At 44.9% G+C, this 25937-nt stretch overlaps 1 protein-coding gene across 2 annotated transcripts in view; it reads left to right on the forward strand.

The window, feature by feature from the left end:
* Nucleotides 1–25937, forward strand: part of RAB11FIP3 (RAB11 family interacting protein 3) — a 154331-nt gene that overhangs the window by 57642 nt on the left and 70752 nt on the right. For both annotated transcript variants that reach the window (XM_068244220.1, XM_068244221.1), the window contains exon 2: nt 5148–5241. In XM_068244220.1, the coding sequence (XP_068100321.1) occupies nt 5148–5241 (94 nt within the window). The remainder of the gene's footprint in view (nt 1–5147; nt 5242–25937) is intronic.

The raw sequence follows: 25937 nt of genomic DNA on the forward strand, positions 1-25937 counted from the left end.
GGCAGAGTCATATTCCGCTTCCTCAGAAAGGTTAGCTGGGCTGTGTGTGAGCGTGCTGGGCAGATTCATACGCCACTCCCTCAGAAAGGTTAGCTGGGCTGTGTGTGAGCGTGCTGGACAGACTCATACGCCGATCCCCCAGAAAGGTTTGCTGGGCTGTGTGAGCGTGCTGAGCAGATTCATACGCCGCTCCCTCAGGAAGGTTAGCTGGGCTGTGTGTGAGCGTGCTGGACAGATTCATACGCCGATCCCCCAGAAAGGTTAGCTGGGCTGTGTGTGAGCGTGCTGAGCAGATTCATACGCCGCTCCCTCAGGAAGGTTAGCTGGGCTGTGAATGAGCGTGCTGGGCAGAGTCATACGCCGCTCCCTCAGAAAGGTTAGCTGGGCTGTGTGTAAGCGTGCTGAGCAGATTCATACACCGCTCCCTCGGAAAGGTTAGCTGGGCTGTGTGTGAGCGTGCTGGGCAGATTCATACACCGCTCCCTCAGTAAGGTTAGCTGGGCTGTGTGTGAGCGTGCTGGGCAGATTCATGCGCTGCTCCCTCAGAAAGGTTGGCTGGGATGTGTGTGAGCATGCTGAGCAGATTCATACGCCACTCCCTCAGAAAGGGTAGCTGGGCAGTGTACTGAGTGTGCTGAGCAGATTCATACGCCACTCCCTCAGAAAGGCTAGCTGGGCAGTGTACTGAGTGTGCTGAGCAGATTCATACGCCGCTCCCTCAGAAAGGTTAGCTGGGCAGTGTACTGAGTGTGCTGAGCAGATTCATACGCCGCTCCCTCAGAAAGGTTAGTTGGGCAGTGTAGTGAGTGTGCTGAGCAGATTCATACGCCGCTCCCTCAGAAAGGTTAGCTGGGCAGTGTACTGAGTGTGCTGAGCAGATTCATACGCCGCTCCCTCAGAAAGGTTAGTTGGGCAGTGTAGTGAGTGTGCTGAGCAGATTCATACGCCGCTCCCTCAGAAAAGTTAGCTGGGCTGTGTGTGAGCGTGCTGGGCAGATTCATACACTGCTCCCTCAGAAAAGTTAGCTGGGCTGTGTGTGAGCTTGCTGGGAAGATTCATACGCCGTACCCTCAGAAAGGTTAGCTGGGCAGTGTTGAGAGCGTGCTGAGCAGATTCATACACCGCTCCCTCAGAAAGGTTAGCTGGGCTGTGTGTGAGCTTGCTGGGAAGATTCATACGCCGCTCTGGATGACTGTGGAGTGGCGTCAGTGCAGATGTCTGTGCCAGGCGGTGTGTGGGAAGGTGAGAGCCTGTGCAGGCACGTTACATGGAGTGTTAGCAGTTACATCATGGTTACATCTGTGCAGCCGATTGCTCTGCAGAACGCACAGGATACTGTGGTATACAGCAGAAACTGACTGGAGAAGAAGAAACAAGAAAGCATATACAGGGCTGAAGAGTGTGTTGTGCCTGGTTGGGGGGGGGTCATTGGACTAAAGATGTGCTGGGGTTTGTGACTCTTTTCCCTCGGCCAGCAGTTTGAGGCCCGGTGTCACCCAGGCGCGTTGTTAAGCCTGGTACACACATCCAATTTTGATTGGACTACCACTTCCATGTAGTATGAGGGCCAACAAATTTTAAAGAGAATCTGTAACGAAAAAAACACCCTCTGGGGCATACTTAACTCTGAAGGGGGAAGCCTCTGGATTCCAATGAGGCTTCCCTGTCCCCAACGGGATCCAGCGTTGGCAGCCCCCAAAAATACAGCTGACAAGCCTATCAGCTGTGGCGCAGGCTCGGTAGCGGCTGCAATATTTACCTTCCCAGCTCCGGCGCAGTAGCGGCTTTCCGATGGGCTCCGCCGCTCCCAACGGAAATGCGCAGTAGAGTGGACCCGATTGTGCCCAGAGTCCATCGAAAGCCTCTACTGTGCCTGACTGGAGCCCGGAAGGTAAATAATTACATCGCTGCTGTTCGGATCCTGGAGAGTGAAGAGAACGGGGAAGCCTGATTAGGATCCAGAGGCTTCCCCCTCTTGAGGTAAGTATCCCTCAGAGGGTGTTTTTTTCATTACATTCTCTTTAATGCTGGGTACACACTATGAGATTTTCTGGCCAATTTACTGTCAGATCGATTATTTCCAACATGTTTGATTTGCTTTCCGATCGATTTCCGAGCATTTTCCTATTGCTCGGAAATCGTTCGGAAAATGCTCGGAAATCGATCGGAAAGCAAATCGAACATGTTGGAAATAATCGATCTGACAGTAAATCGGCCAGAAAATCTCATAGTGTGTACCCATCATAAATAGTATAAACAGATTGAGTAGTGAAATCTCTCATACGTCAAGAAAGTGGTCAAATTGGCCTATCAAAACTGGATGTGTGTACTAGGCTTTAGACTATAGCCGAGCAACACGTGTTGCTATGGAGGGAAGGGGGAGGAGAGATGACGTCATGGTGCACAGTGGAGCTGCTTATAGCTGGCAGGGTAAGCGGAGTAACAGTGCTCTTGGGTGAGATCATTCTGCACTCAGGCTCTCTCTGCGATGCAGCTGTACACTTGCTATAGTCTCAGCAGACACAGCCCCAACCTCCCACCTTGGCTGAGAAACCTGTTATATTTATAATATTATATTTTCCAGGAGATCGTAGAGCATTGGCTATTGTGTCAACAGGGCTGCATGTTATCAGTTACAATAACGTGTGCACACTGAATATGAATTTGCCTTCTTAAAGGACAACTGAAGAGAGAAGTATATGGAGGCTGCCATGTTTATTTCCTTTTAATCAATACCAGTTGCCTAGCAGCCCTGCTGATCCCCTGCCTCTAATACTATTAGCCATAGCCCCTGAACAAGCATGCAGCAGATCAGGTGTTTCAGACTTTAGTCAGATCTGACAAGATTAGCTGCATGCTTGTTTCTGGTGTTATTCAGATACTACTGCAGAGGAATAGACCAGCAGGACAGCCAGGCAACTGGTATTGATTAAAAGGAAATAAATATGGCAGCCTCCGTATACCTCTTACTTCAGTTCCCCTTTAAGGGGCCCATACACCTAACGATTTTCCCACCGATATACAGCAGATTCGATCGCTGTGATCGAATCTGCTGTAAAATCGTTGCGCAAACGCTGACAGAACATCGAATTCTGTCCAAAATCAATCGTTCCCGTCGATCCGTCCACGTGGAAAATTTTGCTCGATCGCCGGCAGGTCGGAAATGCGTCGATAACGCCGTTCAAATGCCTGATGACTGACGCAATACAGTGGCAATACATTACCTGATCTGGCCGGCGCGACTCCCCCGGTCTCCGCTCTCTTCTTCTCCGCGATCGGCCCCGAGTCCGGCAGGCTTCACTGAACTTTCTGTCCCGGCAGGAAGTTTAAACAGTAGAGCGCCCTCTACTATTTAAACTTCCCCCGGACAGGAAGTTCAGTGAAGCCTGCCGGACTCGGAGACCAGCGCGGAGAAGAAGACAGCGGAGACCGGGGGAGTCGCGCCGGCCGGATCAGGTAATGTATGCAGGGGCGGCGGCAGCTTCACAGACTGTGATCGGTTTTATGCTGAAATCGATTCACAATCTGTTTGCAGTAAAGGCAGCCATACAATCCCTCTCTGATCAGATTCGATCAGAGAGGGATCTGTTGGTCGATCTGATGGCAAATCGACCAGTGTATGGCCACCTTAAAAGCAAACCTGAAGTGGGAAAAAGTTATGAGAGGATTAGTTGTATGTGTTTTATGAATGCTAAATTGAACATATAACGGAGTCTGATATTTTATATACCATGACAAACATTTTTTTGGGGGGATGAACCTCGTGTGTGTGTGTGTGTGTGTGTGTGTGCGTGTGTGTTTGTTTAACTGTATCCCGTTGGAAGTTAGAAACGTGGGGGGGTCAGGGGGAGCACATTACTTACATATGTGGTGCTGCCCCTCTAACCCCTCTACCCCCCCCCCCCCCCCGCTGCAAATGCATGCTGGGAAATGTTGTCCCAGGACTGCAAGTACAGCTTGCAGCTACATGCTTGTTCCATGCCTTTTACTCAGACACTACTTCAGCCACAGAGATCAGCAACTGGTATTCGTGATATGCGGAAACAAAAATGTATAATACTGTACAGGGAAATCCGAAGCCCAATCTGATGTAGTATTTGGGTATTAAGTTAGTGTAAGTAATCAAAGAAATGGGTGCTCTCACTCTTCTGGTTGCCCAACCTGCAACCAGTATAATCACATGTGGGGAAGTACTGTCCCCACAAAGCCTTTGAGGTACAGGTGTGGTCACTTCTCCAAAAGAAAAAAAAATAGTTTTCTGATTTTGAAAACCATAAAATATAACATTTCTGATCCTGCAAACTGGGTGGAAACACATGTAGCTAGTGACTGGAAGTGCACCATTAAAAGTATAAAAAAACCTAAAAACGACTTAAAAGGAAGGTAACTGTAAGCTCGACGATTTGGGCACAGTAGGCGCCACCATAGGCCATAGTAGGAATTACGGCTATTGCGACGCACAGTCAGTAACTTTGACGCCGTCAGAAGACAGAGTTTAAGTTGCTTTTAAAATGCTGTAATTCGGCCGCCAATTACATCATTCCCCACTATCCACGTGGACCTGGAGGGGGAATAGTAATTCACGCCGCCGGGACAGGAGCAGGGTAAGCCGTATATCGGCTGTATGTATCCTGCGTCTCAAGTCTCCCGGCGGCTATTTCATAGGTGTGCACTGTAAGCTTACCTTCAATGATGACTATGTATAAAGTTTAGACAGTTTTATTAATAAGGACAAAAACAATGCATTTTGTGGCCTGAAGCCGCTTCCTCGGGTAACTAAGCCTTGCCCAATGCTTTATCGGGCTCACAGTGCCTTTTAGCTCTCTTATCGCTCTGAGCCAGATACAGCTTTAAACCAGCTTAGTTTATGCTTTTATTGGTCACCTCCAGTCACTAGCGACATAGACAACTGGTATTGTTTAAAAGGAAATAAATGTCAGCCCCCATATCCCTCACACTTCAGGTGTCCTTTAAATAATTGTGCACTGTTTTATTTTTCTACATGGAAGTGAACTAATGTTTTCCAGTTTGTTTCCACTGTGACTTTACTCTAAAACATAATCCTAATTACATTAATAGGATATGTCAGTTGGCAGATTGTAGTATGTCATGTTGATTATTAACTATTTTTTTTTCTTTTCTGACAGGTAAAATACCTCACTGGCTACCTGGATCCAGCTGGTCTGGGGGTTATAAATTTCCGGGACTTCTATCGGGGCATCTCCGAAATCCAGAATGAAGGTGAGCTGTAGTATAGATCACTAAAATCCTCTCTCTCTGGTAACCTTAAATGAAGGCACAAAATGGCTGCTGGGGGCAACATGGCTGCCACGCCCTGAACGTGTGAGGAGAGCAGTTTAGTTGACTGAGAATATCGAGCTGCTCTAAGGCTACGTTTCCACTAGCCGGCGCACGCGGCTGCGAGACGTGCGGCGGCACTTCCTGGTCTGCGAGTACGCAGACGAATTCCATGGCATTGCTATGGGATTTGCTCCCTCCTGCCAGGAAACGGATGACAATGTCGTCCGACTCGCTAGGGCAAGCGATTCGGCCGGCGGCACTTCCTGGTCTGCGAGTACGCAGACGAATTCCATGGCATTGCTATGGGATTTGCTTCCTCCTGGCCGGAAACGGATGGCAATGTCGTTCGAATTGCTAGGGCAAGCGATTCAGCCGGCGGCGCCATTATTTCCTATGGCATTGTTTCGCTGTGCGATTTGCCTGCGAGGAAACTCTGTGAACTCTGTGAAGCCCGGTTTCCGCGCCAGTATAAACGGGCCCTAACACACAAAATACATGTACCTAAAAGAAATGTAGCACTGCCACTGGGTTTATTGCCTTACGTGATCTACACTGCAACACTCAGGCTGGGTGCACACATAACATGAAAGGCTGCGTTTTGTGAAAAAAACACATATATCCAGGCACATCGCCTCTAGTAGTCTAGAACATTTAACATTCAATGTCCTAACTAGAGGCGATGTGCCTGGATATATACGTGTTTTTTTTCTTGTTACTGACCCCTGTGGCCAGGGTTTTAATTCAGTGCACTCCCTCCTTCCCCTGTATGTGTTTTTTGTCAGCATGCAGACAGCTTATGCTGGTGTATGTGCATGGTGTGCATGGATACATTACGTTCGCTCCCTTGTGCGTTTGGTAAGATGCGCGATCTGTCCCAGGAGAAGACATTAGGATGTGTGCTCCTAATCCCTAAATAGGTTTGATGCAATTAATGTTTGCATGTCTGCACTATGCATGTTACAGGGCCAGAGTTAGGACACCTACGTTTACCTGGGTACTTCTGCGCAGTGTAGGTGACTAAGCAAGAGAATGCATTCCTTTGTGAACTAAGACTCTGCAAACGGTTAATTGGCTGCGTTTTATGTTAATGTTGTGTGCATTTTTGCTGCGATTGCGTTAGCGCTTTTTACATCTGATGCGTTTTTACGTGTATTTTAATGCGTTTGCAGTTCGCATATACAAAACGCATATGCGTTTTTCATGCGTTTTTCATTTGCATTTCATGCAAATCACTAGGAAGACGACAGGAAGCGGAAATACATCTTAACTACTTAAGGACTTGATGATTGAAATCTACGTCCTGTTTGGATGGCTACCTGGCTGTCAGGGCGTAGATTTCAATCCACCGACGCCACGCGATTTTACCACTGTCTCCCCGCAGCAGCTCACTCGTCTTTGTAACGGCAGAGCCCTGTGAGCGGGTCAGGAGCTGATTTCATTGGCTCCTGATCCGGTCTATCAATGTAAGCAGCTCCCATTGGCTTACATTGATAGGCAGGGTCAGGAGCCAATGAAAGCGGCTCCTGACCGGCTCACAGGCTCCCGACGTACTGCAGTAACGGCGATTGCGGCAGGTATGTGCGGCGATTCTTTGCTATTCCGCCGTTTCTTGTACCAGCAGTCTCTGGACCTTAAGGGGGCAGAGACCGCTGGTACTTAAGAGGTTAAAACAATTTTTTCCAAAAAATGCATGGAAAACGCATACCATTGTGTTCCCATTGACTTTCATAATGTGCATTTTTGATGCGTTTATGAATATTATGCAACAAAACCAGCGCTTTTAAAAATGCAGGTTTGAAAACGCATTACGGATTTTTATTTGCGTTTTTTCCTGCGGCCCATAGACTTCCATTAGTGGCAGCGTTTTCTGCAACGCTAGTATTTGTGCTATGTGTGCACCCACCTCAGACAGGTTGTGTCTGCTGAGGTAGAGAATTATACCACACAGAAGTTGTCTGAATGAGATGACTGTGCATCCATCTGTCTTCTAAACACTCTCTCATAAAAGATGTCTCAGGATTAGTATTTTGCGGTTTAAAAAGTATTTGGACCTTGTGAAAGTTGGCTAATATGCACTATGTTGAAAGTGCAGGGGGTAAGGGGAACAGATATACAAATAATATTGATAACTGGGCATACAGTTTAGGGGAAATGACAGAACAAGGAACGCAGCCAAGGCTTTTGGCTGTGGCTGTCAGTAAAGGACTGTGCTCTGGGAGCTCCTGTTAGAAATAGAATTAATAATGTTATATATTTTCGTTATTGGCTGAGGGCTACTGTTAAAGGAATACTGTAGGGGGTCGGGGGAAAATGAGTTGAACTTACCCGGGGCTTCTAATGGTCCCCCACAGACATCCTGTGCCCACGCAGCCACTCACCGATGCTCCGGCCCCGCCTCCGGTTCACTTCTGGAATTTCAGACTTTAAAGTCTGAAAACCACTGCGCCTGCATTGCCGTGTCCTCGCTCCCGATGATGTCACCAGGAGCATACTGCGCAGGCACAGACCATACTGGTCTGTGATATCAGCAGGCCCAAGTCTCGTGCAGGCTGACACAGGACAGGTAATGTATCAATGTACACACCAGGCATTACTGCGGCAGTGGCGGGTGTTTCGTCGCTCATTCCGAAATAGTCTGCCGTACAGCCACACACCCAATCAACAAACTACGGCCCAACATATTGCACAAGGTACGATCGACTAACGCGACCAATTCTGGCCCGAAATTGGTCGTATCGTCAATGGGGCCTGCATTTGGCGGCACAGAATTCAACCAATTTGAAAATAATCGAATTGGTTGGTTGATTGGCCGTCAAAGTCGCCTGATGTATGGGCTCCTTAACTCATTACAGGAAGATTATCTCAACACAAAGTCCCTCTGGCCTTGCTAATCTATGGCAGAAGTTGTTGGGGTCAGGGACAACATAAGAGCAATTGCACACCAGTTTTGGACAGCACTAGGCTATTAGATTTCCATTGGAAGAAGTTGTGTTTCATTAATGGGGATGTAATTACTCATTAAAGAGACTCTGAAGCGAGAATAAATCTCGCTTCAGAGCTCATATTCAGCAGGCTAAACGGGGGTCCCTTCACACCCAAATCCCCCCCCCCCCCCTTGCAAAATCCATGTCCAACTTGGTCATGGATTTTGCTCCTCCTGGAGGCAGAGCTAACGGCCGCAGCCCTGCCTCCAGTCGCGTCTATCAGCAGCGCATCGCCGCCTCTCCCCCGCCCCTCTCAGTGAAGGAAGACTGAGAGGGGCAGAGGAGAGGCGGAGATATGCCCCTGCTATCTACGAGGTCTGAAGCGAGATTTATTCTCGCTTCAGACTCTCTTTAAACTGTACTTATGCATGGAATATCTCAGCCCCCTAAATTGCATCAGAACACCCTTCCATATATATATATATATATATAGTAGAGGCTCGGTTACCCGGCACCGACAGGCATTGGCTGATGCCGGATGAGTGAGCTTTCTGGTTGCTTGAGAATCATTGTTAAAAATACACATGTACCATTGCAACAAACGACTGGTCCGTCAGTATCTCCACCTATGCATAGAACTTTCAATAATCAAACCTTCCATTCCTGACAGAACTAAAGATGTCCCCGCCTGATGATGAGTTTCAGAATGTACCAGTAAATCGGGGAGAGGAAAGATTTTACAATTGGCACTTTTATTCATTGTTCTTGTCACTACAGTTCCTCTTTAAAGAGGAACTTCAGCCTAACCAAACATATTGTCATTAAGTTACATTAGTTATGTTAATTAAAATAGATAGGTAATATAATCTCTTACCCACCCTGTTTTAAAAGAACAGGCAAATGTTTGATTTCATGAGGGCTGCCATCTTTTTGGTTGAAAGGAGGTGTCAGGGAGCATGAGACACAGTTCCAACGGTCCTGTGTGCTGATCAGCCCTTCCAGTTGCTAGGCAACGTGAATAACATAGGAAATCCCATCATGCTTTGCACAGCATCAGGGAAAAAAAGCCAGGGCAGTTTTCTTTGATGGGTGGAGCTTAGCTAAAAATGCAGCTAAAAATGATGCTTTGGTAAGAAAAACAAAGTTCTGATGCTGTGAAACTGTTAAAGAAACACCAAGCCTTTTTAGTTCTGCTGAGTAGATTTTTAGTCCGGAGGTTCACTTTAAGGGCCTAATTCCACTAGGCGTGAATCGATAGGCTGCCTCCGAATTATGTGCAGAGGACAAAAAACAATGCATGCTGCAGATTTTCGAAATACGCATCTGAATCCCCATAGCTGTGCGTGGCACGACAAAGCGATACAGATGCGAATTTGCATCAGCGCAGGTGCCACGTCCGTTTCATAAACTAACGTGACACCCCTGTGGAGACGCAGCCCAGAATGCTACTGGACCAGTTAGCTGAATTTCTGTATCTGAACATCCTGTGTTGGAGGTCCAAGTCCATCCATTTTAGTTTTTTGCAGTACTCATTCTCTGAGAAGAAAATAAGGCACAATTGTCCTTTTATGCTCCTGAAAGCCGCCCTTATTGCAGTATTTGCATTTTGGTCAATATGTGAGGTTACCTGATAATCCTCCTGAGGCCATATTTGCATTAGAAGAGGTGTTGTGAATACGGAAGTGGTGTCATTAGCATAGATGGGATCGCTGTTCTGTACAGCGCAGCTGATGAACCTTGTGTCAGAGAAAACACAGTAAATGGTCTGATCACACAGCATGATCTGATTATGACTGATGAGCAATGAATATGTCTGCTCAACTCAACCATGCTGAGCCAGACCGTAGGGAATAAATATCTATAATGCAAACCAAAGGAACAGTGAAGTGCACACCAACTCTATGCCTGATATACTATTCTTGGGGCAGCACGGTGGCATAGTGGTTAGTACTCTCGCCTTGCAGCGCTGGGTCTTCTGTTTAAATCCCAGTGAAGTCAACATGTGCAACGAGTTAGTATTTTCTCCCTGTGTCTGTGTGTGTTTCCTCCAGGCACTCAGATTACCTCCCACATCTCAAAAACAGCGCTAATATAAATACTAAATAATAATAATACTAGCTTCATACACAATTGCGGTGCAACATCTGGATAAGAAACAGACCATTTCTTAGCTCAAAGAGAAGAAACATCCGGTAGCAGCATGCTGTTATCAGTATAAACACTTCTCAAAACTTTAATCATTTCGTTACAGCAGATAAAACATATACTTATCAGCACATGTAGATAAAGAGAGGTGCGGAGGATGGTTGATGATCGTTTCGCCATGCAATTTGGGCTTTCTCAAGACCGTACAGTACAGTGGCGATAAGTATATGTTTTTATCTGTTGTTCTGCCTTAAAGGATGAGATAGACATGTGTATGTACAGTGCCAAGCACACAAATAACTATGTTGTGTTCTCTTTTTTTTCTTTCTCTGCCTGAAAAAGTTAAACATCAGGTATGCAAGTGACAGCTTCTGCCTGGCTCGGACTGGGTCAGACTATAGCATAACCCTCACTGATAAGTAATTACTGCCATAAAACACTTTCCTGTCAGTAAATGGCTTCTGAGAGCAGGAAACACATAAAAATGGTCAATAATTCATAGATTTGGGCTCTGACATACTTCAATGAAGGTGCCATTGAGGAGAGACAATGAAACAGTAGAAACTTAAAGGGAAGCTTAAAGAGAACCCGAGGTGGGGTTCTGACAATGCTATCCGCATACAGAGGCTGGGTCTGCCTATACTGCCCAGCCTCTGTTGCTATTCAGATCCCCCTCTAAGTTCCCCCTGCGCTCTGCTATCCCCCATAAATCGCAGCCGCGCTGTGCGGGCTTTGTTTACCTCTGTAGTGCCAGTCTCGGCACTCCCCCCGCCACCTGCATAGCTCCAGTCCCCGCCCGCGTCCCTTCCCTCCAATCAACGGGGAGGGAAGGGACACGGGCGGGGGCCGAAGCTATGGCGGAGGCGGGGGAGCGTCGAGACTGACAGTACAGAGGTAAATACAGCCCGCTATGTGTCGACAGCGAGGCTGTGATTTATGGGGGATAGCAGAGCGCAGGGGGGCTTAACAGGGATCTGGATAGCAACAGAGGCTGGGCAGTATAGGCAGACCCAGCCTCTGTGGATAGCATTGTCAGAACCCCACCTCGGGTTCTCTGGAACTGAGAGGGATATGGATGTTTCCTTTTAAACAATACCAGTTGCTTGTCAGTCCTGCTGATCTCTTTGGTTGCAGTAGTGGCTGAATTACACACCTGAAACAAGCATGCAGCTAATCCAGTGAGTCTGACTTCAGTCAGAGCACCTGATCTGCATGCTTTTTGAGCGGCTGTGGCTAAAAGTATTAGAGACACAGGATCAGCAGGAGAGTCGGGTAATTGGTATTATTTTAGTTTCAAAAGTATTTTATTGAAGATTTTCAAAGAATAATAACAGCATTGGTATCGTCCCTTTGGGACTAAACATTTTGGTAAACAATATAAAACAAATAACAAAGTTGTATACAACATAATCACGAGTTCCACAAAAATAAGTTGCGCGTTTTATATTACAGAGAAGAGGTATCGGAGTAGAAGTGATAACATCTAAAGGCCTAAAGTTTCGACCATAATGTATTGGAAGTTGGGATCAAACAGTGAGGGCCATATGCCTAACTGATTGTGATTCGATTAGAGATGGCCAGGGCTGCCAGGTATTAGTATAGGAAATAATTCATTAACAATCACAATCAGACGTTCATTTATAAGAATATCCTTCATAATTTGTTTAGTTAGAGATAATTATAAAGTTATTGTCTAGCGGGGTGAATTCTGGCAGCCTTGGTGATGTGTTGGGCTAGGCGATGACGAGGATATTTCCAACCAGTAGACTTATGTCCAAATAAGAGAACTAGAGGACCAGGGGGAGTGGATATTTCAAGGGCAGTGTTGGTAAGTGCTGTAATTTCTACCCAAAAACTTTTTGCAACTGTGCAGAACCACCATATGTGCGCTGAGTGGCTATTCTTCCACATTTTTGAAAACATAGGTTTTAGTATTGTCAACTCAAAATTATGGATTTTAGATGGTGTAAGATGAGCGCAATGTACGATTTTGAGATTAGTTTCAATATATGAGTAGTAGCTGCTACCTTTTGTGAGTGTTAGGAAGCACTTTGACCATTGAGTTAGCGGGAGGTTTAGGCCTAAATCAGACTCCCAGTTTTGCATGGTTAGAAGTTTAGTCGGTCCTATGGGTTGTGAGAAGATGGAGTAAATATAAGAAATAAGTCCCCCTTCCAACAGTGTGTGTATACATCTACGTTTGAAAAAAGTCCTTGGAGGGACAGCGCTTGAAGGGGATGGGAGTGATCAAAGGAAGTGGAATATCTGCATAGCCGCAAAAAATTCTGAGGGGGGGAAGGAGGTTTTTTCTTTAAAGAGGAGCTGTTGGGTATAAGGTCTCAGAGAAAATAAACACATACATCAGTAGCTAAAGATTGGCTGTACTTACATTACATATGCATTTCACTGTCCACGTTTGGATTTCACAGAATTTGTATATAGTATATGCAGAGATTGATGCTCCTGACAGCTCATGGCAGGCTCCATGTTTTTCTGTCAAATGTGTCGTCATGTCCTGCCTGCTTCCTGATCACAGATAAGCTCCTACTTGAACAACACAGTGTGCAGTGAATATTAATGAGCCATGTGGCTAGGAACAATAGCTGACTCCTGCAGTGTACTCTGCCCGCGGAGATTTATCAGTGCTACGCGCTGGACTGATTAGAAGCTGCTGTAACCTCTCATTAGCAGCCGAGGGGAGGGCCCCAGAATGCTTTGCAGTTTAGTATGCGGCTTGCGTCCTTATGGGTCTATAACAGCCTTTAAGATAAGCACACATCAAAGGTAACTGAGATTTTTATCTTCACTAATGGCTTTTGGGCTTCCTTCTAAACTGTTTAACACAGGAGAATAGAGGTTTAAATTAGCTTCTGCAGCCTGACAGTTACTCTTTAAATTGCTCCCAGGTAGGACACTTATCATCAACTAGAAATTGCTTAATAAGGTGATATCCATTATTCTTCCACCAACATAATGAGTTCCGTTCCATCCCTGGTGGAAAATCTGGGTTCCCAAATAAGAACGTTAATTGCTGGAGGGTAGATTTAAGTTGTTTTTAGAGGCTTTGAGTTTGTTCCACAGGATCAGAGATTGAGTGGAAAGAGGAGATACTCGTTTGTATTTAGGAGGAAGTGAATTAGACGACCACAAGAGGGCTGGAAGGGAATATGGTTTCAGGAGACTATTTTCTATATGAGTCCAGGGGGGGAGGGGGGGGGGGGGGAGTTGTGCTTGGAGAAAAGTTGCACCAATTGGGCTATTTGGGCAGCTCTGTAATAGTTAAATAAATCAGGGACACCTAAACTTCCTCTGGATCTGTTCCATACCATAATCTTCCGAGAGATTCTACTCCTTTTTTTTGTTTTGTTTTGCCAGATAAATTTAAAGATGTGAGTTTGGAGGTCCTTCAAGGAGGCTTGTGTAACGGGGATGGGTAAAGAGCGGAATAAATATAGGAGGTGTGGTAGTAGGGTCATACGTACTGCGTGAATTCTACCAGTCCACGAAATGGAGGGAGAAGTCCACTTTGTCAGATTTTAATTTATTAATCATCGGTTTGATATTGAGGTCATGCAGTTCTGAGGGTTGGGATGATATTTTAATGCCTAGATAGGCATAACTGGTATTATTTTAAAAGGAAAAATCCACATCCTTCTCAGTTTAGGTTCCCTTTAAAAAAATAGATTTAAATATAAAATAAAACTGGGGGATATCTAAAAAAGTCATTTTTAGGAGACTGAGGATAGATACAATTGTTTTTCTCATCAGTTTATTTTCACCTTGGATGTCCTTTAACAATGAAGTTAGCAGTCTTGAGAAGTGTTTATACTGATACAGCGTGTTGCTCCTGGACGTTGCTTCTCTTTGAGCAACTCTAATAAATTTCTGCCTGCAGTCTATTTTCATTCTTTTATCAGTTGAACAACGATCAGAACAGGCCACTCCCCCCCCCCCCCCATCTATCTAGTGAGCGCGGTGGAAGCAGAGCGTGATCAATGATGGCATTGACCGTATTGCATAGAGCGGGATAAAGCTAGCAGTCTTGTCGTTCCAATCAATATTAGATTCCTGGAAATCTGCATGGCACACAGATATAGAATGGATTGATATTGGGGGAACGAGGAGAGGTATGGACATTGCACAGAGGTGTGTGGATCCAGCATCTGCTTACTGTACATATCTCTGTGCTTTCCCTTGGGTAGCTTTGCCTCTGGTCAGGTATACTAGCAATACTGAAAAATTAAAGTCAAAATAAACATACACACATCATACTTGCCTCCCGTGTAGTCTACTAATCAATCTCTCTCTCTCATCTCCTGCGTCCCGTTGTCCACTGTGATCAATGGAATTTTCCGTCTGTTTTAAAAATGTCGATGACCCTGTAACAGCTTCCAGGGTTTGCACACAGTTAACCAGTAATATCACCCCACCATAGGGGAACATGGATGTTACCTTACACATCAGTTGTCATGTTGTGCAAGGTAACAACTTATATAGTGGAAAAGGGCCTAAGGCTTTCAGCTTCTGGAGACAAGTCTGACTAAATCTAGTCAGAACAGGAAGGAATTGTTAGAGGAAAATGGTGAGATTCTGAGAGGAACTGATGGCGAGGTAAGTATGTAATGATCATTTGCAGGTACATCATGAGTTTATTTTTAAAGTGTAGCTGAGGCAACGCGTGACATAAGATAAACTGGTGTATGTAGAGGGCAAAACATATTAATAACCAGGCTGTTTTACTTGTTTTATTTTGTTGCCTGGAACAGGTAATTTTCGGGCATGGAAGTGACAGCTTCTGCCTTGTCAGTACCTTGTCAGGGATATAGTACACATCACTGATAAGCAAATTACATTCATACAAGTTTTCCTGGCAGAATTCAACTTCTTTGTGCAGGGAGAGATAAAAAAAAAAGTTAATAGTTCATGTATTTTCACTCAGGGACACTTAATAGGCTGCCAATGAGCAGAGACAACAAAACATTCGATCGACTTGTAAATGTTTAAATATAAAATAAAACCATGGGATTTCTCAAAAAAAAATAAATCATTTTTAGAGTAGGAGGATAAATATAATTGTTTATTGCATCAATTTATTTTCACCTCAGGTTCACTTTAAATAATTTACCGCTGTTCAGGTTCACTTTAAGGCTGGAGGTTGGTCCTGTGGGACGGAGAGGGGGTTCTTGGCTGTGGTTGCTGCAGTTTGACTTGTGTGTTCAGAAGTGTGGCCATACCAGACCTGTTTTGGCTCTTTGTAATTTTGAATATTTTAATGATTGCTGTAGAGAGAGTTGTGGGGTCTGTCGTATGCAGCATTAGTGTTAGCCTTACATTTATCATTTAACAATAAGCAAAGCTTGTGCTTAATGTAAATAGTGTGGGGATGTTTAAGTCTCTTTATACTGAGGCAATAGGACTTCTCAGCATGTAAAGTCCTGGGGTTATGGGAGCGAGTGTGTAATCCTCAGTGGACGGGGTTGGCTAGTATAGTTTTAGGCTACTGTTATATTAGATGTTTGTTCCTCATCATTATTGCCATGCTTTTCCAGGGTTTATGCATTCTTTTACCTGCAGAGCTTAGGCTGTCCGCATGACTTAAGCTTTCCTAGGGACCCGCGGCTGGAAATCCTGGAGACCGTATAGCATGAAATGTTATTTCTGGCCGATGTTTTTGGAAATTTTAGGGTAGAGCTCCGTGTTCTGCTTCTCTCTCGAGGAGAGTGTTAAAGGAAAACTGACGTGAGGGGAATATAGAGGGTTGTATTGCTGATTTCCTTTTAAAGCACTATTGTTTGATTCCCTCCCCCCCCCCCCCCCCCCACACACACACACACTACTACCTTAAAACCCCTCATTTGTACTCACCCAGACCTCTGATGTTCTAGCAGTGATGTCACCTAGGTGTCTCTGGATGAGTCTACATCTGATTCAAAGGAAAGGATGAGGCATATACACCCATCACCCCCTCCCTGTGGTCCTGATGGGAGGGGGGTGTGGCTCTTAGAGCTGACTACTACACTTCCTGTATGTTGATTGGTGGACCATGGCTACACAGTATGATGCAGCAATAAAGTGTTGCATTGTTGGTTTGGCAAAGAGTTATCTGTGATGCAGTGTAGGAAGTTTTGTGTTTGTTTGTTGGTTTTTTTTTGGGGGGGGGGGGGGGGGGGGGGGGGGGGGGGGGGGGTGTGAAGAGTGCAATTGGGGCCATAGTCATGAAACCATAGGTCAATTCAGATGCAATTTCTATAGGTGAGGGTTATACTGTTTCCCATCCCTGGGAGCTGAATTGTGCTGCTAAAGCACAGGAGACCAGGGTTCGAATCTCGGCTCTGCCTGTTCAGTAAGCAGCACCTATTCAGTAGGAGACCTTTGGCAAGTCTCCCTTACACTGCTACTGCCAATAGAGCGCGCCCTAGTGGCTGCTGCTCTGCTCTGGCGCTTTGAGTCCGCCAGGAGAAAAGCGCTATATAAGTGTTTGTCTTTGTCTTTAAAGAGACAAATGTGCAAACCTGTTCCATGCTCCACGCTCCACCTTTGCCTCTGTCACTGCCTTTATGCACACACTAGATTTTTGTTGTTGTCCAGAATGATTGATCTTGTGAGGTGAACATGAAATGTGAGTACAAGTGTCCCCCAATGTTGACAGCCCGCCTCCTGTTCAGTGGTGCACTGAGCTAGATTTTACTTTGCCAGCTGCTGCTGTTATTCCAGTGGGGAACCCCCCCCCCCTCCTCTCTCCCTTAGCATAGAATGCATTGTTCCAGCAGATTGATGAGCAGTTCATCTGTATTCTAATCTTGTTAACTATCAGCCTAAGTAATCAGGAAAGATAATTTCAGGTGCCATATATCCTTGTATGTGCCTTGCTTTTGGATTTTAAATTAGTTATTTTTCTACTTGTTTGACTGTGTATGTTCTATTACTAGCACCGAGATGCTTTACTGTAATCTTTTAAAACCCACGACTTGCGCTTTAAAGTGGACCTGAACTCTTGCACGGGACACAGGGGAAAACAGAGCGTTATGCACCCTGTGTGTTTTTTAAAGAGTTTAGTCTAATTCGCCCTCATCTTCAAGTAATCACAAGTGTAATTTGGTCTCTTTAACCCTTTGTCTGCTTCCATGAAAGCAGGAAACAGGGCTGGTGCACACTGTTCTGAGCGTTTTTAAAAACGCTTGCAGGGGGGAAACCGCTTGTTTAATGAAAGTGAATGGGATGGTGCACACCATAGCGGTTTGTTTTTACCCCAAACGCAAACTCGGGCTGCAGCATTTTTACGGTTTTCTGAGGTGATTCTGCCTCAATGTTAATTATAGGAAAGTGAAAAACCGCGCTGAAAAACGCTAGACCAGAGCGGTTTTCCAAGCGTTTTTGTTACAGTAGCTGTCCAGTTACATCTGTACTGTAACAAAATATAAAAGACGCTACACAAAAACGCTCCAAAAAACGCTAGCCATGTTTAGAAAATCTCTCTAAACATGCCTAGAATCGCTCAGGAAAACCTCTTCAAAAACAGCTAGTGTTTTGCGATCCGCTAGCAGTTTTTGGTGTGCACTGGCCCTTACACACACTGCAGATTTATTTCAGAGGTTTGTAAGCTGTAACAAATATTTTTTTTCTTTAAAGGTGGCTATGCTGTTGCTTATCTTTTAAAGCAGAGAGGAAGTTCAGGTCCGCTTTAAAGGGTTAAGACCCGTGTGGCCGCTTACCTTATCTGCCTGTCGTAAGTGAAGCTAGCTCTGCTCCTGTTAGCCAATAGGAGAATTCCTTCCCATGTTTCTTCTGGTCATGGTGATATAGTGGGTGAGGTGGACACAAACCAAGCATGAGCAATTAGCCCCTTGCATGTTGGTAGGCTGGCACCCTCTATTGTGCTGAGGAACTCTAGGTACTAGCTGCAGCAATGCATGCTGGGACTTGCCTCACCTCATAATCTCAATCTTGTCCATTCATAGTGTAATATGGTGTGACTGGTCTCCCTTTTCACCATGACCAGGTGAGATGTGGGGAAAATTTGCTAATCGGCTTATTGGTTCCGTGATGTTCAGGTTTCTCAACAAAATGACAAATATTACTTCAGAATTTCTCAGTCCTTTTCATCTCTAACCGTTTCTAATTACTAGTTTTATGTTTCCTCGTGTATATCGCTGCTCCCTGGTAAATCCCAGCCAATGCACACTGTACTTCCCTGTCACAGAAAACATGTAAAAATGTCCGCCCTATCCATTCTACTAGTATTCACTGCAGAAAACCATTCTGGAATGTAACCTTTTTGAGGGTTGGGGAATATTTGAACTGGATGAAGTTTAGGAATGACATCCGAGGTGAAATTAAACTGATGAGAAAAACAATTGTATCTATCCTCCTGCTCCTAAAAATGACTTTTTTTTTTTTTTTTAGATATCCCACAGTTTTATTTTATATTTGAATCTAGTGTTTAAGTTTTTACTGTTTCATTGTCTCTGTTCAGTGACACCTTCACTGGAGTATATCAGACTCAAATCTATGAATTATTGACCCAATGTATCTCTTTTCTGCTCTCAGAAGTCATTTACTGACAGGAAAGTGTTTTATGGCTGTAATTACAATCAGTGAGTGTGTTCTGGACAGAAACTGTCACTTGCATACCTGGTGTTTAACTTTTTTCAGGCAGAGAGAGAAAAAAAAGTAACACAGCCGAGTTATTTGTGTGCTTGGTACTATACATTCACGTCTATCTCATCATGTCACATGTCACCTCGGTTGTCCATTTAAAGTGAACCTGAGGTGAAACTAATGAGATAAACAATGGTATTTATCCTCCTACTCCTAAAAATGACTTTTTTTTTAGACATCCCAGGATTTTATTTTATATTTAAACATCTAGAAAGTAGATTGAATGTTTTGGTGTCTCTGCTCTGTTGCAGCATATTATTTGTCCAAAAATGAAAAAAAACATGAGCTATATTGACCCTATTCTCTCCCTCTGCTCTCAGAAATATGTAGAAAAATATATTGTGCCAGGAAAACTTATATGGTTGTAATTTGCTTATCAGCGATGTTTACTATATTCCCCGACAAGACAGAAGCTGTCACTTCCATCCTTAAAAATGAGCTCATTCAGGCAGCAAAATAAAACAAGTAAAACAGCCTGATTATGTATATGTTTAGTACTGTACATAGACATGTTTATCTCATTATGTTACATGTCACCTCAGGTACACTTTAAGTGAGGGGGATATGGAGACTGCCATATTTATTTCCTTTTACACAATACCGCTAGTCTGGCAGTCCTGATGATCTTTCTGGCTTCAGTAGTGTCTGAATCACAGACCTGGCTAATCCAGTCAGATGTCACAGCATTAATGTCACCAAACGGGGATCAGGACCCATTCCCCTCTGGCGACAGGCTGCACAGGCGTGAATCAGCTGTTTTGCGATGTGATTTTGATCACTATTGGATCGTAAAACTCTAGGTACTCACTCAACTGATGGAAACCACACTGGGATATAAAAAACAGAAAAGGTTTTCAGCACGACAAATACTGTTCTGTATGTGTGGTTCACATATGTTATAAACTACCTCTTAATATGCTAATTATTTTGGTTAAAGATAACTTGAGGTGAAAACAAACTGAGATAAACAATTGCATGTTTTCGGGGGGGCGTGGCTGGCGCGCTAGAGAGATGGCTGCTTTCTAGACCCGCTCAGCGTGGCCGACAGCTACAGCTAACTGTCCCAGCTAACTCAGCAATTGCTGCTAACCCTTTTCACCCTCTACGACCTCCCGAGACACCAGAGCAATAATGGGCCGAACATCTAAGGGATCCCGAGAGAGCTCACCTCATTCTCAGGCTTCTTCACCCCCGGCGCCGCCGAGGCCAGTCAAGCATGGCTTCCTCAGCCTCCTCCTCGCGTTCAGACGCGACCGTGGCCTCCCGACCTCACACTAGAGGAAGAAGGTCAGAACATTCATCATCGGATCCCACATTATCCTGGACCCCGAAGGATGCTCTTCTCCTAGATAAATTTAAAGCACTCCTCCATAAGGAACTAGACGCTGTAGCCAGTAAATTAGCCCGCCAACTTAAAAACGACATCAAGGATCTTACCTCCCACATGGCGGAGTTTGAAGACAGATATGAGAAGACTGCGACGGTTGTCGATGCACACGACAAGGAACTGGCAGAAGTCAAATCTGAATTAGCTGACACAAAACTGAGGCTAGAGGACTCAGAGAACCGCTCCCGCCGCGGGAACTTAAGAATTCATGGGCTGCCGGAAACCATCTTAGATCTGAACTCCACTGCCACAGCCATGTTCCAGGAGCTTACTCCTAACACTCCTGTGGATCGTCTAGAATTCGACAGAATCCATCGTGCCTTGGGCCCAAAGAGAGCAGATGGCTCCCCCGGGATGTTATCATCAAATTTACATTCTACCGCACAAAAGAGACGATCCTACAGGCTGCAAGGGAAAAGGAGCCGTTAAGCTTCCAGGATCACCCGTACCAGATCTTTGCAGATCTCGCCCCTGCAACCATACAGAAGTGCAGAACCATGAAGCCCTATACTACCGCACTACGGGCCAAAAACATTAAATACAAATGGGGGTTCCCGTTTAAACTGATTTTCCTAATGTCTGGGAGAACCTACTCCGTCACCTCTCCTGAAGAGGCACAAGAGCTGTTTGAGCGCCTGCATCTGATCCTGCCCTCCGACAATGCTAATGCATCTGCTGGAACCTCTTCGCAGCACCCCCCGACCTCCCAGAACACATGGCAGCGTGTCTCTCCCTCCAGGAAATCTACCCAGTCAGCACCGGCTATCCGAGATGTCTCCCCGACCTGAGGACTACTCACAGCCGTTAGGACTACTCACAGCCGTTCTCCTGACCGCTTAGCACAGAGCCTTCCTGAGCTCACTTTCACGACAATGAATGCGTGCCTTATTGAAAACACTGATTTCATCTGCAGATCCCCTCTGTCCCATGTTCAGTTTTACCCGGGACCAACTATAATACCGTTCATAAGTCTACAGCTATAACTTGTTTTGTTTCAGCTTAGACATCCAGTTCTTGTCTACTTCCTCTGTTTGCTCCCAGAGAACTTTACACTTTATGGGAGACCCTACGGCAACGGACTTCTCTGATCCGCCATCTGTTTCCACGGTTGGGTAAGATGTTAAATATTCTTTTTGCCCTAAAAGAGATACCGATTTCCGATATTTGCTATCCTATTTGAGGTGATCTCTCAACAGCCCTTCCCGACCTCCAAACTCCTCAGATGGCAGACTTGGGAATAACTGTTATATACACTCCACGTTTTGAACTTATGCAGATCTTCCCCCTCAGCCCAGACCCTTTGTATCTCGGAACATTCCCCGAGAGTGATATACTACCCCTGGATAACTTTCTATCAGCCACCCTGTTTATAGACCCGCGTTCAATAACAGGACTGGACTTTATCACATGTGAATAAGTTTAGCTTAATTAATGTTCGTATCTATGTTAGATTTGTAACTGAATATCTCATGTCTAAAATGTACCTATCCCTGATTATACTTAAGATGACGCTGCATTTTTTCATAGACAAACTTATCTGTTTCTCCCTTATAACCCGTAAGTTCCCCACTGCAGATATGTACCCCTATCCCTCCATCCCCCCTTCCGCTCTCCCTACCTCCCTCCCCTCCTCAATACTCCGAGTGCATAAATTGGGATTACCTAAGAATATGTCTCGTCACTGTGCCGTCTTCCCCATCCCCTCCCTTCCTCCTCTTCCCTACCCCTCTTCCCCATTTGGCTCATCTTACCTACTGCCTAACTGATGTAGATTACACAGAATACCTTATCAACTAGATTGATTGCATGAATGTCATTACCGTACACACTCTAACGTTCTCCTACATTCATTGAACTAATCGCCAGGTCTCTAGTCACTCAATATGTAGTCCTAGGTTCAATAGCGAGACTGCACTCTGGTTTGCTTAGATAAGTTTAGTTTACTTATTGTTCATATGCACGTTAAACACATGTTTGAATATATTATGCTTAGAAGACACTGAGATTATGCTTCAAATGATGTAGCACTGTCTCACAAACTAAATTGTTTCTGTCTTTTCTTTGCATTCTGCTCCTCTCCTATTGCAGACATATATTTCTAGGCTCCCCTCTTTCCCCTGCCCCTCTTCTCACCTCCCCGTCTCTTCCCCCCCCCCCCCTCCTTAATTTCCCAGGTGCAGGTCTTAAGACCACCTAAGAACATCTTTCAACATTACGCCGCCCCCCCTCCCTTCCCTTTCCTTCTTTCCCTGTTATCCTCCCCCACTTGGCTCATTTTAATTACTGTCTATTTGACTTAAACTGTATAATATATCCCATCGAATGGATTGAAACTATGATAATTACTGTTTGCTTTAGCCTCCTCTTGCATCCATCGGAGTGATCATTAAGTCTTCAGACTTCACTTAGACCCTAAATTTACAGCGAGCAGTAACTGTACACACAATTCTATCTAATACGATACTACCTTTCTCCACTTGAGGGCGACAACTCCACATAAATGGTTAGTCATCTTTATTTATAGATTTGACTAGCTATGTTCTTTCCCTCTGCACAAATGATCGAAACTAGATCCAATAATTATAAAGACCAACGAAACACCTCTAATATGTTAATTAAAATACTCCCCTCCCTTTATATTCCTATGTGATGAATATCCACTCCAATGTATGCAGGAGGATAATACTATATATTGCCTTGAGCTGACTTTCTGGTTGGTTTCTATATATACCAAACTACTTAATATCACTAATCCGTATCCTAAACTTCTACAGAGAATTACCCCCCCCCCCCCCCCCCCCACACACACACACACACACCTTCCTCTTGTTCCTAATAGCTGGGATTCATACCCCAAATTTCACACAAGAAATACGCCAGCATAGCAGTCGGCCAATACATGTCCCCCAATGACTTGGCCGGAGCCCCTCAATTGTTGGGACTCTACTCCTCTCGAGTACCCCTCGAATTCGACCCCTCCAGGGTCGTCCATCCAACTTGCTACAGTTCCCTTGTTACTAGGGAACTGGGTTTCTCTTACTTTCCTATACTTTCTCTTTTCCACAATTGCTCTACTATCTCTCTCTTGTTCTCTTCCCTTTTCTACTCTTCACCTTGGAAATCTCCACCTCACAGTCCTCCAAATTAGCCCGTTCGCATATACTGATCCTCCATGACTTCCTCATTTTTTAAAATTTTCTCCCATAACGTCCAGGGTTTTGGATCCCCACATAAACGCTCCAAAGCATTTAATTACTACAAAGCAAGCCAAGCTGACATAGTATGCCTACAAGAAACCAGATTGGACCAAGCCACCTGCCCCAAATACTTGAACCGCCATTATCCCACTGTCTACTTTGCATGCGCCCGTACAAAAGTGCGAGGAGTTCTAATAGCTCTTAAAAAGAATTTTCCCTTTACTTACAAGAAACATATTGCCGACCCTACTGGCAGGTATCTTATTTTAATTGGCACCATCTATGACAGAGAGATTACTTTAGCTACATACTATGCCCCTAATGCACACCAATCTAATTTCTACTCACATTTCCTTCAGGTTCTCACCCAGCACAGCGAGGGCCAAATCATAATAGCTGGTGACACAAACGCCACTCTCAACCCTAAAATGGACAGACAAAAATCCACTGGCCCTTACCCTGCTTCAGACGCAAAAGACCCCCAAGGTACCAAAATCAAAGAGCTATTAGATAAATATGGCTATGTGGATGTATGGAGAGAGCTACACCCCTCCACCAAAGACTTTACCTTTTATTCCAACGCCCACGACAGCTTCAGCAGAATTGATCATATATTAGTCCAGCAACACCATTTACACCTCGCCCTAGCTGCTAAAATTCATACGACCCCTTGGTCTGATCATTCCCCGATTTCCATCTGTTGCTCTGCTTTGCTTCCAATTAACCGAGTTTTTCATTGGCGCTTGAATGACTCCCTGCTATCCAGGGCAGATATCATCGACCAGCTGAAAGGGAGAGTTAAAGATTATTTTGCCGATAACACAGGCTCTGTAGCTTCATCTCTAATTTTATGGGAAGCGCACAAAGCTACCATAAGAGGGACGTTAATAGGAATAGCTAGTGCTATTAAAAAACAACGGAATCAGAAAATCGAAGAATTATCCCTCAAACTGGATCAAGCAGTCCATGAGTGGAAACGTACTCCCTCCCGGACTAATAGAATTATTAAGGATCGCATAAGCACAGAATTAGACCTCCTATTAACAGATAAAGTCGAGCAGCAGCTTAGATGGCGTAGACAATTATACTATTATAACGCCAACAAACCCCTTGCCCTACTAGCTAAATGCCTAAAAAACAAACCCTTATTCCCGACTATGCTAAAACTCCGCAACGGTTCGGGACAGATCACCGCCAATCCCCGCAAGATCGTGGACATCTTTGCTAAATTTTTATCTGACTTATACTCTAACACTCCCAACGCTTCTGACCAAGATGCTCAGGGCTTCTTAGATCAGATCCCTCTTCCAAAGCTAAACCCAGAATCTACAACTAATTTGAGCGCCCCTATCTCCACTGCTGAAGTTCTTTCAGCTATTAAAACTCTAAAACCCAATAAGACCCCAGGCCCAGATGGATATTCGGCTCAATACTATAAAAAAACTATCAGACCTTCTAGCTCCAGAGTTAGCGAAATGTTATAACGAAATTCGCGATGGCAAGTCCAGTTCAGGTTCCATGCTTACGGCTCACATCTCAATGGTCCCTAAGGTGGAGCAGGAACATCACGCAGTCCATCAATTTCGCCCCATATCCCTTATCAACGTAGACTTCAAACTATTAGGTAAAATATTAGCTTTGAGGTTAAACAAAGTTCTCCCGGCCCTGATTCATCGGGACCAAGTTGGATTTGTTCCAGGGAGGCAGGCTGAAGATAGCACCAGGAGGGTCATCCTTTTAACCCATTATCTCCACTCACGCAGAATCCCAGGGGTAGCCCTATCTTTAGATATTTTTAAGGCTTTCGACACCCTTTCCTGGTCCTACCTGAAACTTGCCCTTCATAAATGGGGCCTAGACTCATGCTTCCTGAATTGGATCCAAGGGATGTACACTAGCCCCACGGCTTCTGTTAGATTTTCCGGTCATAGTTCCCAGACTTTCGCTATAAAACGGGGCACAAGACAAGGCTGTCCACTTTCTCCCTTGCTTTTCATCTTAGCTTTAGAGCCCTTTGCATGTTATCTAAGAAATAATACTGAGATTAAAGGTATAGACTGCGCTGGACTATCCCACAAACTTCTTATGTTCGCAGACGATACCTTACTCTTTTTAACACAGCCCCACATCTCAATCCCAAATGCCCTTTTAGCTTTTGCCCGCTTTGCCCGAATATCTGGTTTACAAATCAATGTGGAAAAATCGAAGGCCATGGGAGTATCCTTGTCCGCCTCAGATCTTAACCGATTGAAGGAATCCTGCCCCTTTCAATGGGTCCAATCCCTACCCTATTTGGGAGTTACCCTCACCCCTAACTACGCCTCC

This window comes from Hyperolius riggenbachi, chromosome 7 (genome assembly GCF_040937935.1).
Source record: "Hyperolius riggenbachi isolate aHypRig1 chromosome 7, aHypRig1.pri, whole genome shotgun sequence".
NCBI classification, from domain to species: domain Eukaryota; kingdom Metazoa; phylum Chordata; class Amphibia; order Anura; family Hyperoliidae; genus Hyperolius; species Hyperolius riggenbachi.